At 42.8% G+C, this 20401-nt stretch overlaps 1 protein-coding gene across 1 annotated transcript in view; it reads left to right on the top strand.

Annotated features, from left to right (window-relative positions):
• The window catches only part of GRIK3 (glutamate ionotropic receptor kainate type subunit 3), a 264817-nt gene that overhangs the window by 158805 nt on the left and 85611 nt on the right, over positions 1-20401 (top strand). Inside the window, exons 2-4 of the mRNA XM_088154122.1 lie at positions 6099-6275; positions 15456-15713; positions 17326-17507. Of these exons, the coding sequence (XP_088010248.1) occupies positions 6099-6275; positions 15456-15713; positions 17326-17507 (617 nt within the window). The remainder of the gene's footprint in view (positions 1-6098; positions 6276-15455; positions 15714-17325; positions 17508-20401) is intronic.

Here is a 20401-nt window from a genome sequence, read left to right as displayed (position 1 = left end):
GTAATTGCTGACTGCATTGTTCCCAAATATCCTTGAATTCTTCCACAGCCAAATAATATTGCTCCATTCTATATTAATGGGAGTCTTCTCCTTTAATTATAATCTTTAGTTCTCTTTGGTTCCCTCTAGTCAACCTTCAAAGTCCCTTCTTATCATGTTCTTTTTTTCTAATCAATAACACTTTCCCACTGGAAAATTTCTTAGTTAGTTTCAAAATCTTCTTATATATTTTTGTAAAATTTTAAACAACCCACAGGAAGTATTCTTGTAATTAATTTCAAAAACTTATTTCAAGTCCATATGGCCCCTTAATCCATTTGTAACTTTACGAAATTAATGTTCTAGTCACCCTTTTGCTGTTTATTATATATATATAATATATATATACTGTATATATATTAAAGTCCTTAAACATAAATGAAACTTCTTTCATCAAGGATAGAAGGAAATTCACCCAGTGTAATGAAACTTGCCCTTCTGAAGATTCTTAACATCCAAAAAGTTATTAACAATTTCCTAAAGTGGTTAAGAAAAGAAATATGCAAACCCAGTGTCCTTTTGAAGGCGCCGAACTGCAGCTTAGGTGAGATGACTTACCCCTGCTCCCAGAACTCTAAAACCTTCTGGAGACTGCTTTCTTATGGTCTCCTCGTAGGGAACCACTGCATGGAGCACTTGTGGGGGATCCTGGTCCTCTCCTTGCTTTGGAGAGGAATTTTGAGGAGCCGATCCATTCTCTGCTCTTGTGGAGCCGTCTTCAGTCCACCATTGCTTGCCCAGAAGTCCCCCCAAAATACTCTTTTGGATTTTTAAAAAATCCATTAATTCGTGTTCAGTTTTTGGAGACTGCCTGGATAATTCCCTGCAGTCTTCTTGGCAAGGTTTTTCAGAAGTGGTTTGCCTTTGCCTCCTTCCTAGGGCTGAGAGAAAATGACTAGTCACCCAGCTGGCTTCGTTCCTAGGCAGGACTAGAATTCACGGTCTCTTGCTTTCTAGACTAATGTCTAGACCATGACACCAAACTAGCTCTGAAATTGGAATTTCTTTAAGTACAATTACATCTGTATTATCAATCCTCCATCTAGTATTACAATGCTGCTGCAAAATTTGATCTCTGATCTTCTTTCTGACAAACTGCACAAGGACTTCCCTTGGAACATTTCTTAATTTTGCAAATTGTGTATTAATCCTATAAACCGTGTCAATCTCTGTCTCAGTGTCATCTTCCTCCCAATCCAGGAAACTAAAGATGTAACAATCTTTTCTCTGATATCCTCTTCAGGTTGTTCTGGAATTGCTCTAAATCTTAAACAAAATTCTTTTTCTTTCAGTTCCAGTAATGCCAAGTTGTCCAAATCTTTCTCCAACTCTTTATTTATAAATTCTGTCTTGCTTTCCAAAACTTCCACATTGTCAGTAATTTGCTTTATATCTATTATTAAATTAATGGACTTGGCTCAAATAGCAAAGTTAACAGCTTTAATAAGAGATAATACCATTTCTAAGTTTGTCTCCTCATGGCTGTAAAGTTTACCCTGTCCGTCTCAGAGAAACTCTCATGACACGTGTGTTCAGCAAAGAAATTTACTCAAGCGTAACGTAAGTACAGACAAAGCCAGGGTTGGCTTGGCATAGCTTACATGGTATTTTATAGTTTCCCCATTCCCGCGCTTTACCCGTTGCTTAGTTACAGATTACCCGCAGTAATCCCCCCATCCTCCAAATGGCAGATTCAGTCCGGTGCTTTTGTCTTTCTGATTCCAGTCTCTGGGTTGTGCTGTTGTTGCCTTTGTTGGGTTTGCCTGTTTGCGCGCAAAGCCGGGAGTTCTCGATCGCGTTGATTGCTTCGCTTCTGAGCCTCTGCGCTCCCCTTTGTCTGCAGCGCCCGAGGGGAGCCGCGCTGATACAAAGTATCCGCTTGCGGTTTTGAGTTAAGCGTCGCCACCTCTTCCAATCATCAGAGTGTCCGCTTGCGGTTTCACTTCTCCTTTTTCTCCGCTCGCGCCTGGGCGGCGAAATTGACTTAGGCGAAGCTGAGCGGTGCCTTCGCCGTACCGGGCCATGGCAGCTGAATTTGACAATGGCAACCCTTCCTAAATTACGTGCTTGGGTTGGGAAAAAATGAAGCTTTGATTGTGGGATTTAATGATTAGATGGTTTGTGTTGATAGAAATAATGTGAATTTGGACTAATTAGTGGTAAGAGATTAACTTTTTAAAAATTTGTACTCATATCTGTATTGGAGATAGTCGGAAGTCATTTTCCATTTCATCTTTCTACCTATTCTCACTATTTTAGTTTTGTCTTTTTCTTTTAGCTCTATCTTCTTTCTTTTCTATTCTTTTTGATTTGTATTTGATTTATACTTTTTATATATCTTAATAAAAGTTCTAATTAAAAAAAAAGTAATTTGCTTCATATCTCCAACCAATTGTCCTACAGATTCTTCAATCTTCTTAACTTCTTTCATATCCTTTTTTATTCCTGCAAGTCCTTCTTCCATTTCCTTTTTAAAAGTTTCCAAACTATTGGCAACCACTGCAGTAATTTTCTTGCCAAATTCCTCAAACATTTTCGGCAATAAATCTGGTGAAATGCCCTTATCTGTAAGTTGTTCTAGTGAACCTCTCCGTCCTTCTAATTTGGTAGCTTTTCTTGTGGTTGCAATTATGAGAAAGTGGAAGTATGTCAATTGCTAGGGTAAAAGTAAAAGACAGGCTTTTCCTCTTTTTTTGGGTTTTGCTTTTCTCTAACACTTTAGTCCCAATTAGCTCTCTGTAATTACAGTTACACAGTCTGGCTCATATTACCCTCACCTTCTTATTTTGTAAAATCCACTAAAGAACCTATGGGTTAGGGTTAGAGGCCCCTGCAAGCAGCTCCATGAGTGGGGACAGCACTGCAGTGAAATTGGTGGTCTGAGATGGGTTCTAGCTAACAAAAATCTCTCCGGAGGAAGGAGAGATTGGGGGATCACCCGCTTGCACTCTGGATAGCCACTTCTTATGAGGAAACCACAGAAATTGAGTTCTTGTGGTTGCTCATGAGTTGAGTGGCTTGGGAGCCGAGGGAATATCAATGCACCCTTAATTGCTGTGTGGCCTATATGGACATATGGCCAGCAAAAGCCTCTAAGAAATTAATTATATCCAACACCTTTGGATATAATTAATTTAAAACCAAAGAGAGATATTCCGAATGTCAGGGAAGAACAAAGACACTCAGTGAGTTGCTTTCTTTTTGGAATTAAGAAGAGGAAAAAAATGCTGTCTTAAAGGATTTTATTTAAAAGCAAAAAGCTTAATGAGATTTTGATTCAGGACAGTTTTAAATGGATAAAGGGGACGTTAATTTTAGAAAACAGAAGAATATATATATGTGTGTGTATGTATGTGTATGTGTGTATGTATGTGTGTGTGTGTGTGTGTGTATATATATATATATATATATATATATATATATATTGACAAACGTACCTTTGAAAATAGTAAAATTAATTAGACAAACAGACTGGACCTTTGTGGGAATGCTGATTGTTTATTATTAAGGAGAGTAGAATAAATTGTGTTTTTAAATATCTTCTAAAAGAAACATTTAAAGTCCTAAATATTTCACTGAAAATTTAAAATACCTAAAACATATGAATACTATAAAATCTTACATTAAAACAGAATTAAATTCATAATTTGATGAAGGATTAAAAATGTCAAAATAGTAATTAAACATGGTCAACCCATAGAAAGAATTGTGTTTGGATGTTGCCTTCAAAGCACTGTGGATGACATCGCCTGCATTGTCTGAAGGGTCTTCCACAGCCCTAAGAGATGAAGACTGGTGGCGGCCACTACAGCTGAGCCTCCTCGGATGGTTGTAGTGGGCAGCAAGGATTTTACTGAAGAAGGTGTTCCTTCAGGAGTCTCTGGCCCAATCCAATGAGGGTTTAAGCAATAGTAGGTAGCATCTTCTAATGTCCCTGGAAATTGCTGTAATATGATCTCTGCAGGAAACTACCTGGATGCAGTATTTAGTATCAGCTGAAGCTTCTGAGTGACCCAGAAGGGCAGCCCTAGATATTGCAGAACTCAACCTGGAACAGTGAATGTACCACTGATCTTAACTCACCATTATCTAGAACTGACCCATCTGACATATGAGCTGAAGCTGATAAAAACCCACAGACTCTGCCAGAACCGGATCCAGAATCACTCCCAAGCTCCCCAATAGATTATGTAGGAAGAAAAGTTACAAACTTTATGGAAGAGATATTACTGCTGCATTTTAATTTATCCTGCATAACCTGAATTGGCAGAAAAGTGGACATCATATTATCCTGGATTATGAAAACCTGAGTTCCAAAGACTTGTTAAAATGAGTGAATAGATAATAAAATGATTTAAAAATGTTCATATTTTAAATAAGGCAATACTTTCCTAACTACCTAAATACTCCGGCCAAATCTGACCAGATAGTTGCTGTGGGTAGTGAGGGGGGACGAAGGAATGCTGAAGGAAAATGCCAAAGTGTGTGCCAGTTGCAGAAAAGGCAAATTATGGAATTGCTACTATTGGGAGAGCAATTCTATCAAAATATACCAATATTGGCCTGGCTTGGAATACCATACTGGGAAAATGTGCTGGCAGGACAGTCCCAGTGATTAGGGAATTGTGCACCTTTCCTAAAAGGCCAAAACGTTTGGCCTCTTGAGCTTAGAAAAAGATGACTCTGGAGAGGCAGTTGCATTCTTGTGTGAAGCATCTGGAGAGATCTTGGTTTTCCTCTCTAGCAATGGAGGCAGAACGAGTTTGATGGCAGTAAAATGCAATTTCTGGGGCGGTCTAAGGCTTTGCTTTCCAGCCAGCTTGTGGACTTCTCAATGGCACATGACTGGACTCTGGCAGGGCTGATGTCGTGTCTCAAGAAAGAAGGTTGCTTTGCTTGTTCTGAGGAGAGGCTCGGAATCTGAATGCCTAAGGAACTGTATGTTAAAGGCTGGATAGAGGGGTCTTCTCTGTATTTAATATTGTTCTAAAAAGGAGGAGGGGAACAGAAGCAGAGGATGCATTTCAAGGGTAAGAGATTCTTGGTGAGGTTGCTGGAAGGACATAAATCCAGAAGAAGGGCCGAAGCTCACTCACATTTTACATAGTCACTTTTCTCATTCTCCTTTGATGATATAAATGATACTTTCATTTATTATGTCAGATCCGGCTTTATCTCCATTTAGAAAGATAAGTCACTTTTGGGATTGGCATTGGTCGGTTTTCTTAGGCAGACTAATCAGAACGCTCAGTCCATAGCTGCTCATAACCAAAATGATGGGAAGTGGACATGCTCAAACAGAGTCCAGCTTGCCATCTGACTGGGATGCTTGAATCGGATTCCTGCACCGGGCAGGCATTAAACTCAGTTGCCCTGTCTATGATTTCTAGGAGTTTCATCTATGGTGGGGTGGGCAACCCACATACACCCCCAGTACCCAAGAGTGTACCACTGAAAATTGGCAGCAAAATGGTTAATTTATGGCAGCTCATGTTGAGCCACCTAGGGAGAGAGCTGTGGGAATTAAAAGGGGAAATGGTAATAGTCTGCTTTCCCATCCTCAATTTCTCAAACGAAATGAAGAACAAGACAAGACCCCCCCGCCCCCAATTTCCGCCACTCTTCTTCTGGGGACCTGACTGTAAAGTCTCTTATGGCACTCCAGAAAATCCAGAGGTTGAATTGAGGCCCACAACTCCAGCACAGCAGTTAACTCTAAGGGAGGTCTATTAAATTCTGATTAGTTGATTGGTTCCTATAGCAAAGGAGCTGTTGATCCAAAATATGGCATTTCACTCCAAGAATGGAAAACAAAGCAGAAAGTTGTACCTTCTGTGATACTGAAGTAAACACAGGATAGATGAAAGGAAACTACACATGCACCAAGTGCACGCCCAGGACAAACAACAAACCCGACTGTTTGTATCTGTCTGATCCATATTGATTACACGAGGTTTCGTGTATCTTCTTCACACTTTCTTTCTTCTGGAACTGCAATCTCAGCTTTGACCTGACTGGAGTTACAGGGCTGGCCATAACAGTCTGTTATTGTCTTGCAGGAGGAATCTTTGAATATGCGGATGGCCCGAATGCCCAGATAATGAATGCTGAGGAGCAAGCATTCAGGTTCTCAGCTAACATCATCAACAGGAATAGAACTTTGTTACCCAACACAACCTTAACGTATGACATCCAGAGAATACACTTCCACGATAGCTTTGAAGCCACTAAGAAAGGTGAGTGTGAAGGACCAAGTTTCTTCCTCCACAGCCTCCACAGTCTAATGAAGGATTTTATATCAGTGAGCTGGTGAAGGGCAAAGTTCAGGTTTGATCTGGCAAACTCCTTGGCAGTTCTTTAGAGGTCTTCTTGGCTCTAAAATCCATGGAGTTTTGGCCCGTAGCTGCTTCCTTGATGTTTATGGTGACATATAAAACCATAAAGTCTCTGAGTGTTTGCTTTCAGTTGGCCTTCTGTGAGAGAACTAACAGGAGGAGATAAAAATGAAATCCACCTGAGTGTCACCTTGGGGATCATAATTCACTGTGTTTCCTTTTTTGAAGTCCTCACTCTGGTTGCCACCTACAGCCAGTTAGAACCCTTCCAGTATGTTGTTTTGACTTTTATTTTAAAAAGAGTATTGACGCATTCATTTTCTATACACAATAGCTTAATGAGAATTAGATAACAAGCTTCAGCTGAACCTCCGCATGCCCCAACGGAGCTGGGCATTTAGATTGTTTTGCATATATGGCAGCTGCTATTTCTGAATGCCCCAATTACTCAAGGAATTGCCTTTTCAGGAAGAATACTTTGAGCTCTGACTGGAATGAAGAGCACTCCTGTTTAGAGGCCCAAAGCACAACCTTGAAGTAGGATGGGATCTAGAGAACTGAGTCACAGAAAGTGAGAAACTACGGTTGGCCCGAAAGAGGAGGACAGAATAAGAAACGTGGGAAGGGAAGGAAGCTGGGATACCAACTGCCCCAGGCGTCCAGTAAAAAGCAGGATAACAAGAAAATGGCGTTGCATGCGTTATGACATAATCACACAAATTAAAGGAATTGTGTCATTTCGCATCTCGACAGGACATAAAATGCTGCAAGTACATAATCTGCATCATTTGCATGGTGACTCAGTGAATCACGTCACTTCCCTAGACTCCCATGCAAGTGAGAAGATGCAAGTGGAAGAGAAAATGTACTTATAAGATTTATAAGGCCTCCCAATTCCATAATGAGTCTGCTTGGCTTACATGCAATAAAAACAGTGTAAAACTGTATAGCAAAACCGAAAAGAGACAATGGACATTAAAAGTGAAAACTATAACAGACTCACCACTCAGGCTAACCCAAGGCCTGGTAGAAAAGCCACAGGTCAGATACAGTAGCAGAGAAGGCCCACATCCTGGATCCCATCAGATGATATTGTTTTATTGATGGGGTCTGGAGCATGCCAATTCTGTTGGATTGTACAGGAAGGGCAGAAACTATCGGAGACAGATGGTCCCTCAGATAGTTGGACCCCATGTATGAAGTGCTTTCTAGGTAGTAACCAGCACCTTGAATTGTACCCAGAAGCTCACTGGTAACCAGTTCAGCTCATAAAGCAAAGGTATTAATGGGCATATCACAGCATGCACTTTACTGCCCATGCAGCTGCATTCTGGACCTGCTGAAATTTCTGAGTGGTCTTTAAGGGCAGCCCCACATAAAACACATTACAGTAGTCCATACACAAGTGTATGCGTGACAAGCTAGAGGGCATTCTGGTCAGGAAGGGGTGCAACTGGTGCATAAGATGTGCAAAGGCCTTTCTAGCCACAGCAACCAGGAGCTGCGCATTCATGAAAACCCCCAGAGTATGTGCCAGTCCCAGAAGGGTTGCTAGAAGACCAGCTGTGAGTCAGAATAGCTAAGCAAGCTGGTGCCAAGTTTGTCAGGGGCTGAAGGACATAATGGGTGGCAAAAGCTTGGAGCTGAAAAACATTAGGGACAAGGCCAGAAGAGCAAGGAGCTATGGCGTGGCTAGACATTGTTTGGGTCTTTTAAGCACTTCAGCAGCCAAACAGCCAGTTGTCCCTCTGCCCTGCCATCAGATTGTTACTTTCCTTGCATTGATTTTGCATTAATGCTGAATCTGCCCTCCACAAAGAGCAAACTGTGCACTGAGAAGTCAAGTGAATAATGGGCAGAAGCTGAAATCCCTTTTCTTGGATCCAGTACCTGGAAAGTCTTGTGAAGATGGATCAACAGCACATCTCTTTTTCCACTATCTTGACCTAAATTAACCTGATTCTTTTTGTTAAAGGATTTAAAACTTTTATATCATTCCATTTAAAGGTGATGCTAATGAAATGTGATGAGTAAATAAGGTTTACTAATCTTTTCCTTTTTTTAAAAAAAACCTCTTCTCTGTGTTAGTGTTTAATTAATGTTCCTTTACTTAAGGCTTGTGAATAAGATTATGAAGACAGCTTCCTTTGCACAAGAAATGCAACCCATTCTCTGTATGTGCATTATGCATGAGCACATGTATATTCACACACACACAGAGTGAAGCATCTGGGCAGATGGTTTTTTGCAAACACCTTATGAGATCATAGCCAGAGCATCTTGCATGGCACGTTTGGACAGGATATTAGGAGCACAGCATGGGAAGCAGCGATAAGTAACTGCAGAGTGGATGGTGAGGTAGCCACCGGCCTCAGGGTACCTAGTCAGGTCAGACCAGCTTACGTGAACTGGTTGTTCCTTTTTTTTCTAAGAACTCCATCTGGTCCGCCATACTGCCAGTGCTTGGCTGCCCAGGTACTTCTGGAGTGGTTGACACCCCAGAGGAGAGGAAGTGGTAGGGTGCCCCAGAGAATCCCTGCAGCCAGCGCCACCTTCTTCTTTCTGTTCTTCCTCTCCCGTGGTTTCCTCCAGCGGCTGCAGCTGGGAGGCTTAGCACAGGCTCTTCGGTGGCGGGTGGAGGCTGCGGCTGCTGCCCCCTCTCATTCCCCCGCAGCCTTTCTCTAATGCTGGCACCTTCCATCTCCTCGTCCTCGGGCTACAGCTATTTCTTGCTCCAGGCAGCCCAGCCCGGCTGCACTACCACCATCCCCACTCAGGATATCACCAAGGCTTCTGGAGCGATTTGTCTCTCTTAGGCCAGCCGCCTTCGGAGCAATGAACCAGGAGACCAGGCAATTGTTACCTCGTGTAGATGATAATACTCTGCCTCAAGGATGTGGTTCACCTTAGCAACTTCGGAATGCAAGTAGCTTCCTCACCCAAATTCAAGACGGGAGCCAACATTTTCTGTTATATCTGTGCATTGCAAAATTGACACTAATCAGTACAGATTAATTCTGCTACTGTATTGGAGCTTCATGTTATGGCAAAAATCTTTTCCCAGATGTTCTGGGGAAAAGACAGTTCTTCACTTAAGTGCCTCACCTCTACACAGGAACACACATGGGATCTGTTGTTCAGTGTTCTACAATCTCTCTCTCTCTCTCTCTCTCTCACACACACACACACACACACACACATCTTTACATAAGTGCACAGTGTGAAGAAGCCATTCTGTCATTTCACATCTACTGTTGTTGCTCCTGTTCTGCAGATTGGAGAATTTAGATTGAAGGGCAGGTGCTTAATGAGGACTGTTCACTTAAACCAGGCAAATGCCATTGCAAGCTAGACCTCACTGAACAGTCTCTCTGTACTCTTGTCATGAAAAGGAGGTTTAGCGTGCTATGTATATATTCCATTATCTTAAAATCAATTTTACATATGTCCATCTGAATATCTATACAGCCTCAGTCATGTGACAGCTGAAATTATTTGTTCTTGTTTTCTCCTTAGTACTTCATTGATTAGGGTATTGTTTTCTGCTTGATTGCTTGTCTGATGTTAATCTCTGCTTATCTGGGTATAGGCTGCCGGAGAGGATGTGTTCTGGTCTTTTTGTTTCCTTCTTAGCTTTTTTAATTGTCTCTTTTGAATAGTGTGTAGATGTTGTTTATCTCTATGAGCCGGTTGATGTCTGCTTGTCTGAATACCAGGCTTCCAGGAATTCCCTCGCATTGTTGGTTTTAGCTTGGTCTAAGATGCTGACAGTTTCCCAGCTGAAACTATGGTTAAGTCTGTCCATGTGTTGTGAGATTAAGGAGTTTTCATCATGTCTTCTGACTGCTAGTTGGTGTTCTTGGATGCGCTCTGCCAGCCTTCTGCCTGCATCATTTATAATGCTTGTTGATGACCTCTGGCGGGCTTGGTATGGGGGGAGTGCATCCATCCTTGCCTTCTTGATCTCTGAGTGCCCCTCAATGTAACTGATTTTTAAAAAATATAATTTTATTGAAAGTTTTAAAAACAAGAGTAAAAAATAATACAAACTAAAATAGGATAAGAAAGAAAAAAGGAAAAGGAAAAAACAGAAAGCTAAGGTTTCCAGTCAGCAAATAAATATTGTCTTTTCTCTAATCAAACAGGTCAGTTTGGCCATCTCAGCAAGTCCCATCATCTTCACCAACCATTCCTCCCATTGTGGGTACTGCCAAATCTTTCCATCTTTGTGTATACAATAATATTGCTGCAGTTATCATGTATAAAAACAAAGTTCCATGACTTTTTTCCAACTGTTTATCCATCAGTCCCAGGAGGAAAAATTCTGGTTTCAGCTGTATATTAATCTTTAAAATCCTCGGAAGCAATGTATGCATTTGAACCCAAAATCTTCTAGCTTTTTTGCACATCCACCAAGCATGATAAATGACCCTTCTTGTTGTTAGCATTTCCAGCATAGATTTGAAGTACCTTTATACATTCTAGATATTTTTTTCTGGTGACATATACCTATGGTACATCATTTTATACAAGTTGTCTTTAAGATTATAACATAGTGTAAATTTCAATCCATTCAACCACATATTTTCCCATTGTTCCATCTGTTTATTATAACCAAAATGTTTAGCCCACTTTGTCATACATTCTTTCACTTGTTCTTCTTCTGTTTCAAATTTCAGTAAAAGTTTATACATTTTAGCGGTCACGTTCATCATTTGTACACAATTCCATTTCAGTCAGTCTTAGAATATTCTATACCATAAATCCTTTTGTCTACTTTGAATCTTTCCGATAACTGTAAACAGGAAAACCATTGACAACTATGTCCCTCTGCCATCAGTTGTTCTCTTGATTTTGTTTTGTATTCCCCTTGACAGAATTCTAGCATCTCACGGTATGTTAACCATTTGTGTTTGCCTGTTGTTACTCGTCTGTAAAATGCTTCCGTACATTGATCATGATATCCTTCTGGACTGGCTTAGGGGAGTGGGAGTGGGAGGCGTGGTGTTGTAGTGGGCCGGGCCCAGTCCTAGTTGGCGTTGTGGGGGAAGATGTCAAGCCTAAGACCCCTGCCTTGCGGGATGACCCAGGGTTCTATCTTCTCCCCATTCCCATTTAACATCTACATGAAGCCCCTGGGTGAGATCATCTCTTGGCATGGGTTAAGGTACCATCAGTATTTTATTTATTTATTTATTTATCAAATTTATACAGCCACCCATCTCACAAAAAGTGACTCTGTGCAGTGTACAACAATTAATAAAACAATAAATATGTAAAAACAGTTATTAATAAAAATAGAAAACAATCATTATTGAAATATTAAAAAAGGCACAGGAGAGAGTGATGGAGCCATTTTAGAATGTCCTCTGGGACCCCCAAGGCTGATGACATAGCCATATCTTGAGGGACTTCTGGAACATTAACAGGGATGGAGCTAACCTCACTTCCGGGGTTAGAATGTAGAAGGCAGTCACCAGGGCAGAGAAGGACCGCCTCCTGGGACCCGCCAAGTGTAAATCCCTAGCAGACGCGACCCGCAGCATACCTCTTCTGCTGGATCTGATGGGACAGGCAGATGTAATCGGGGAGAGGCGGTCCCTCAGATAACCCAGTGCCATGTCATGAAGGGCTTTAAAGGTTAAAACCAGCACACCGAATTGAACCCGGAAGCAAACTGGCAACCAATGAAGTTCACAGAGCAGAGGTGTGACATGCTATTCTGGAAGCACCCATAACTGCCTGCAACCGCTGCATTCTGCACCAGCTGAAGCTTTGAAATACTCTTCAAGGGCAGCCCTGTGCAGACTCCATTACAGTAGTCCAATCTGGAGGTGACTAGGGCATGAGTGACTGCGAGCAGAGCCCCCAATCTAGGAGTGGGCACAACTGGCACACAACACAAAGCTGTGCAAAGGCCCTCCTAACCACGACTGCTACCTGCTCTTTGAGCAGGAGTTGTGAGTCCAGGAGGACCCCCAGATTGCACTCTGGGTCTGTCTGGGTTAGTGCGACCCCATTCAGTACCAAAGATGGCATAGCTCTAGCACCAGAAGGCCCCAAAACCCACAGCCACTCAGTCTCGCCAGGGTGCAGTTGAAGCCTGTTGTTCCCCATCCAGACCCTCACAGCCCCCAGGCACCGGGATAAGATGTTCATAGCATCACTTAATTTGCTGGGGGCAGAGATGTATAATTGGGTATCCTCAGCGTACTGATACCTCATCCCATGGTGATATATGAGCTCACCCAGCGGCCTCATGTAGAAGCCAAATAGGAGAGGAGAGAGCACCAAACCCTGCACATAGTAGGGGTTGAGGGTGGGACCTCTCCTCCCCAATCACCACCAACTGGAATTGGCCCTGGGAGGCAAACCAGCTATACAACTCTGCCCTGGAGTGACCAAGTGATGCCATCAAGATTCTTTCCCAGTGTCTGGAAACTGGGGGGGGGGGGGGTTGGATGAGGGAGAACAGGCTTTGTTTCAACTCCAGAAAGACCAAATGGTTGTGGGTCTTGAGGACCCCCAAGACCTGGAGATTTTTCATCTCATTCTGAGTGTGGCAACATTCTTCCAGTCAAAGTTGGTGTGCAATTTGGAGGTCCTCCTGGACTTAAAACTCCTATTCAAAGAGCAGGTGACAACTATGGCTAGGAGGACCTTTGTACAGGTTCATCCTGCATGCCAGTTGCACCTGTTTCTGGACTCACAGCTACTCATCCCTTAGTCACCTCTTGTCTGGATCACTATAATGACTCTACATGGGATTGCCCTTAAGTAGCATTTGGAAGCTGCAACTGGCCCAGAATGCAGCAGGGTGGGTAACCTTTGGCAACCGTTCATATACATTACTCATGTAACACTGCTGCTCCATGAGCTGTGCCACCCCCAGTGGGCTTTTGAAAGCAATTCCAGGTGCTGATTATCACCTATATAGCCCTCCGTGGCATAGGGCCAGGCTGTTTGTGAATCGCTTTGTGAGATAGGCAGCTATATAAATGTGATGTATACATACATACATAGATACATCCATACATATTTGTTGGACGGCCTGTCTCCAATTGTCTCTGTTTCCTCACCAGATTTAGCAGGGAACACATGCTTAGGGTCCTTTCTATCAAGTAATGTTGGCCCCAGGAGCCATGCCTTCTTCGATGCAGCACCTGTGGAACAGCCTTCTCCCTGGGATTTGGATGGCCTGCACCTGCTAGCCTTTTATAAGGCATTTGAAAGCTGACTGTTCCCACAAGCAGTTGGGCCAAGACATTAACAAGCTCTGCTAGCTGACTGGATGACCACTTTATTGTTGTTTTGGCAAATTGGGAGGGTTTCTCTTGACCCTGAACTGTGGCTCTATGAATCGTTGTGCGATTGTGGTTTGGTTTTTAACTTTTTGTACACCACTCAGGTCATTGTTGAGACGAGCGGCCATATAAATTGTTTAAATAAATAATGAAAACGATATGATATGGCCAGTGAAGAAAGGGCCTGGCTCTACTTCCGCACGTATGCAGATCCAGGCGCCAGAGCTTCTGCTCTGCATCCAGGTTAACATTTGCACTAAGTTTCAGTGGAGTGATTTGATTTAAAGGTGTTGATTACAATCGCTCATGAAAACAGATCCATGACATGGCACTCTTACATATGGATTGCAACGGCTATATTTTTTCACTTCAGCCACCTTCAGTGGTTTCCTACACATGCTCAGTGCCTAAACAGAAGCCATTTGACTCAAAGTGGATTGAAGCAGATTAGCCTTGCTTGATGCGCCATGACATTTATGGCCTTGGTGTTTTTAGGGTGGTTTCCATGGCGAATGAATGAATGAATGAATGAATGAATGAATGAATGAATGAATGAATGAATGAATGAAGTAAGCACTAAGGCAGATGCCTGCGCCCTGCACAGGCCTATTTTGTCTTTGAGGTCTAGTTACGCCTGCAGCCCACTACTGAAGGCCCCAGGAGTCCTTTTACCATAGGCTTCTTCAAATCATCTTCCTTTGGAAATCTTTTTCTCCCAGCCTCATGGTATTCTGGAAACATTTCAGTATCACATCATTTTGCTGAAGGATGTGCGTACTTGGTGTGTCACATCCCTGGAATGATGAGGGGATAACAAATACAGAGTCCTGTGCTACAACACTGCAGATACACAAGTCTTCTGTTCTGCCTTTAATAGCACGGAGTGGAAATTCCATAGATTTTGATAGCAGTTGAACCCAAAGCCAGATGCAGTGTCTGTGTTTGTCATATTTGTGAAATGCTTGGTGTAATACAGACTTTGAGGACTTCTTTCCCCAGTAGTCTTATAAAGATAATGACATTAAAAATAAATGATGTAAAGGCTTAATTTGATACAGACTAATATCACAGGCTTTCCACGTGACTAAACCCTCCATGAAATCAGATAGGTAGCTAGAAAAGGCAAGCAGGCAATTTGGGGCATTCTTCCCATGAATTCAAAATTAATTCTCAGGCATGCAACTCCTGACTAAGTTAAGTTTTAAAAGTTGCCCTCTCAGTCTGTAGAAAGGATGAGAGATGCCTACCATTTTTTGCTAGGCTTTGTGGTCTCACCAGGAGCTGTTCAGACAGAAGAGCCAAGCCAACCTCAGCAGCTGCTCCAAAAGGCACCCGACTGACTGCTTTCGTCCCCTGCCTTCTGGGTTCCACCATCCGACCATTTGCTATGGTGATCTGCCAGTTTCCCATTGTTGCAGCACCTGTACATCATGTGATTGGCCCCAGCTGTACAATAAACACACCACTGAAAAGTTGTGAACAGCACTAGTATTGGATGAAAACACAATAACAGTGTGCAAACCACTAAGGAAAATGAAAACTTAAGGTAATAATGAAAAGCTAATGTGTACGCAAAGAAGCACGGAAAAACACATCATGCTTAGTGCTAAAGAGTTCATTGAACTTTACAATTACTTCTTGGAGAGGCAGAATAGCACATAGGAGGTTCCTCGGGCCCTGTTAAGGCTGGGCTTGTCAGTCAGCTGTGCCATGGCTTCTGTACTGAATAGCCTCCAGAGTAAGTCTGACTGATGGTCTTGATCCCTTTTCTTTCCAGCCTGTGACCAGCTTGCACTGGGTGTTGTAGCAATATTTGGGCCTTCCCAGGGCTCCTGTACCAACGCAGTCCAGTCCATTTGCAATGCACTGGAAGTTCCTCACATACAGTTACGGTGGAAGCATCACCCTTTGGACAATAAGGACACCTTCTATGTCAATCTTTACCCGGATTATGCCTCTCTCAGCCACGCCATCTTGGACCTTGTACAGTACCTGAAGTGGAGGTCAGCAACTGTGGTGTATGATGACAGCACAGGTAAGTTGGACCGGGGGGGGGGTAAGTCCATTGTCAAAAAAGTCCCCCTTGCATGACAGAAGCCTCAAGAAAAATTTGGATGGCAACTGCCATAGAGGTGAACAAGTGTTACAGTTGCCCCCATTCAGGAGAATGGACTTGATTGGTCCTGTAGCCAGATGCTCTTTCAGCCAGCTTCCCTGGGCTTCTTCCTATGGGAGGTACATCCACAGTAGTGTTGTTTCCATTGCTGTGGGGCTGCCCTTGAGCTCCAGCTAAGAGATACAGTGGGCAGACCACTGCCAGGATGGGGGAGCTTTAGAGAGTGAATATCTTTGCTCTTGAACCCAAAGACAACGAGTTGTCTTGGTTCCTGGTATCATTCAACAGGGTTAGGAATCCTGAAAAAATTCTCTTCTCCTTTGGGGCAACTTTTCATTTTATCTCCACATCATAGGCCCTGTCAGGTGGTGGGTTCACAGAGCAGGGTCTTTTCTGTAGGAGCACAAAGCTTGGGATTCCTTCCTGACAGAAGCCCCTTTGGCTTCATCTCTACTTAACATTGGGGGTGGGGGGGGACAGTTTAGAACTGCTGATTCTGTAGAGATTTTAAGAAATCATTTCAAATAAGCCATTTCTTGAGGTCCTAGTGGGAAGTAAAACTATTTATAAATACATTAAAAATAATATTAATACATTACTAAGTAATATTTCTAAGTCACTTCAGAGTGGGTGCAAATTGTTCTAAAGTGAGTGCTGCTGGCATAATAAAGACTAACATCAGAGGTGGTGGCCTCTTCAAATCTGTTGGAAATGGAACTTCTTAACTTTTTTAATGGGTCTTGGTCATAATGTTTCTCCTTGGCTGTAATATTGAAAGGCTGTCCCTTTCCCCCTGCGATCTGTCTTTCTCAGAGGAAAGGCAGAGCAGTCTGATGACTTCCATCAGATGAAGCTCTCCGATTCTACCAAGCCAGCTTGATTGCTGGACTGGGCCTTTCTGTTTTAGGTCTCTGATAGGTGAAGGTTCAGCTCTGCTGTCTTTTCCCATAGGAGAGAGGACAGGTGATGACTCCATCAGCCAACAGCATGTGCACGTTTGCCAGAGGAGAAGACTCCGAGTGATCGTTTCTGGCATTATATGTTATTTAATCACACTCACAAGTTCAGCTTTCATTTTCTTAGGTTAAACTTACTGTTCCTGCTACCACTTGTAATTGCAAACCTGCTAACCCATGCAGATTCAGCAATGCTTTGTCAAGTCTTGGGCTGGGCCGGGTTTTTTTCTGAATTGTTTTGGACTAACACAATAGCATAATTGCAACAACAGACTGTGCTTTTGTACAATGGAATAAATTTTCCATAATGAGCATTTGTCGGAACTTTCAAATCCATTTGCCTTTGGGAAGATGACTTTTTACGATAATTCCCAGGAAGGTTTTTGCCCTGTAAGATAGCACCAACCTTGGCGAGTCTACAGCACACCAGGAATTCTCCCACTGAAGGGACTCTGTCCTCTCACGACCCCTTACTCTCTTGTCTTTTCTGGACGTTTTTAGGAAGCAATGGCGTGGGTCAGAATCCCAACACAACTCATGCCTCCTATTTTGTGTTTGTCCTTGTCTTCCCCAAGGCCTTATCCGGCTGCAGGAGTTGATAATGGCTCCATCCAGATACAACATCCGTTTGAAAATCCGCCAGTTGCCCCTCGACACAGAAGATTCTCGGCCTCTGCTCAAGGAGATGAAGCGGGGGCGGGAGTTCCGGATCATCTTTGACTGCACCCACACAATGGCTGTGCATATCCTCAAGCAGGTGGGGTGTGTGGGTGTACGTGTGTTACAAGGCATTGCGGTTCTATAGTGCTTAGAAAGTTGGACTTGAGGGACCTGTTTTCAAATCTCTGCTCAGTGATGAAGCTCCAGTTAGTGACAGTAGTCAGATCTTTAAGTTACTAGTCATACAGGCTTCAATTTAAAGCAGGCATGAGATGTAGAAGAGAAATGGGGAGCAAGATCTGGGAACAGCAAGGGAACCAAAGAAGAACTTGGTGGTTTCCAAGCACTGAGAAGCTCACAACCAGGACAGGTGCTTCCTCTGCCTTTGTGCCCCACCAACTGGTGTTCAGAGGCAGCCCTCTTTAGATCTGCCTGGAGGGCACATAGAACACCTCAGAGAATGGGGCACAAAGTACCTGCCCTGGTTGTGAACTGCATCATCAACTCAACTATATATCTCCATCCCAGGTGACCTAAGTGATGCTGTGGCTACCCTTTTGCGGAGCCTGGAGGCTGTAGGGGTCTAGATGGGGGACAACAGGCTTCAACTGAGCCCTGGTAAGACGGAATGGCTGTGGATAAGGGGAGCCTCAAGATTTAGGAGCTTATCACCCTTGGTTCTTGATGGGGTTGCACTACCCCAGACAGACCTGGTGCATAATCTGGAGGTCCTCCTAGACTCACGACTCCTGTTCAAAGAGCAGGTAGCAGTTATGACTAGGAGAGCTTTTGCACAATTTCATGTTGTGCATCAGTTATGCCCCTTCCTGGATTGGGAGGCCCTCTGCACGGTCACTCATGCCCTGGTCACCTACCAGTTGGATTACTGCAATGCGCTCTACATGGGGCTACCCTTGAAGAGTATCCAGAAGCTACAGCTGACACAAAATGCAGTGGCAGGGATAGTTTTGAATGCCCCCAGGGAGACACATATAACACTTCTGTTACGCAAACTGCATTGGTTGCCGGTTTGCTTCCAGATCCAATTTAAGGTTATTACCTTTAAAGCCTTCATGGCACAGGGCCAGGTTATCTGAGGAGCCATCTTGCCCCCATTATATCAGCCTACCCCACTTGGTTCAGCAGAAGGGGCATGTTGCGGACCACACCAATCAAGGAATTTTGGCTGGTGGGAGTCTAGGAAGAGGGCTTTTTCTACTGTGGCCCCTGCCCTGTGGAACAACTTACCATCTGAGGTGCCTCATGTCCTTCGGGAAGAGTGTGAAATCTTGGCTATGGCAGATGGCCTGGGGGCCTGATGGGGGCCCAGATTGTTGGACTTGGTTCATGGGTAATTGATTCTTCCCCCCCCCCCGTCATCTTGATTTTTATAGTCTTTTTATGTATATTGTCTTTTTATATATTATTATTTTTAGTTAATTTAATATGGATATTTATATTTTTACTATTTTTAATGTTTGAATTTAATTGTGAGCCACCCAGAGTTACCCTCTGGGGGAGTTGGGTGGCATACAAATTTAATAAACAAACAAACAAACAAACAAACAAACATACATACATGAAACGGGCTGGCATCCTTTTAAACCTATCCAAGCTACCTGTTCCCCTTCCATGTCATAGTGGAAGTGAATTCCAAGATTTTCTTAAGTTCTGCATGAAGAATGACTGTGTTTCTATTTATTTATACAATAAAACAAACTAACAAAAGGAAAGGAAAGGAAAGGAAAAGTGTGTGTGTGTGTACACACACACACACATATGCATCTCATACATGTATATATGTGTATAGAATTTTACACAAAAACTTCAATAAAGGATGACCATATTTCATTGCAGGTATAATCATCCATATATAGTTTACATCTGAAAGCAACATGCACATTAGTTGTAGTAACATCAGGTCTACTCTCCAGTAAGTAATTGGGACCATAATTTAATCTTTCCAATGTCAAAGAAGAAATGTTTCTCAACAACTAGAAGAACACGGAGAATCCGTTTCCATTGTTGCTGGTTTCTGCTATCCTTCACTTTTTGCATGGAGAAGAACTTCCTGTTGTGGCCTGAATCTCCTGCCCGTCAGTCTCAGGGGTTGAGCCTAGATTCTAGTGCTATGTGTACAGGGCAGAGGGAATGGCCCTGAAGGACAGGAGGAAGAGCCGCTACCAAGGCAATGGTCAGATGAGCAGAGTCTGAGCCTGGGCCACTATGAGGTTTTTTCTTTTCCACTTGTGTACATCATGCTTAGAAATTTTAAGCCTACTGGACTTGATACTACTAATTTTGCAAAAGATAACCCTACTTGAAACATCATAGATTTTATGGCCATACCTTCATGACTTTAGTCCTTGGCTAGGAAACACCCAGTTGATTAGATTGTGATACTCAATGGGATGAATATATCATAACTATTATTTATATTTTACTCTAAGTGTAGAACAGAAATAAAGAAATATCTATTAAATTAGAAAATATGAAAATGGGCAGCTAGGTAATTCTAAATCTAAGGCAGTGGTTCTTAAACTGCTCAACCTAATTACCCCTTTTCCCAGTCTTGAATAAGGTCATTACTCTTGCCCCCCCCCCCAAAAAAACCAGCCTCTGTTGTTTTGCACAAGCATCTCAACAGCAGCAAACTGGATCCTCATTTTACGAACAACTAATTACAAATTGCTCCATGATCCCCAGGATATGCTCAAACTACCCCCTTGGGCACTATTGCTCTAAGAGGAATCGTGGAATATCAGAAAGGTAACTACTTTACAATAGAAAAGAATTGCTAACAGAAAACCTGTTAGCAATATATAACTGATTAAAATTAGTTAAAATAATTCAAAATAAGCAGTGTACATCACAAAACCTTGGGCCCCGTGGCCAGTCCAGAAGCTACAAGTCCCCAGTCAGAGGAGCACCCCTATTCATACAATCAGAGAATCCCAGGGTTGGACCTTGGAGGTCTTTTAGTTCAACCCC

Source organism: Python bivittatus, unplaced genomic scaffold, assembly GCF_059951505.1.
Source record: "Python bivittatus isolate LINGU-HERP-01145 unplaced genomic scaffold, Pbiv_v1 ctg000040_np1212, whole genome shotgun sequence".
Classification (NCBI taxonomy): domain Eukaryota; kingdom Metazoa; phylum Chordata; class Lepidosauria; order Squamata; family Pythonidae; genus Python; species Python bivittatus.
The sequence above is the reverse complement of the archived record's forward strand: the minus strand, read 5'-3'. Positions and strand labels throughout refer to the sequence as shown.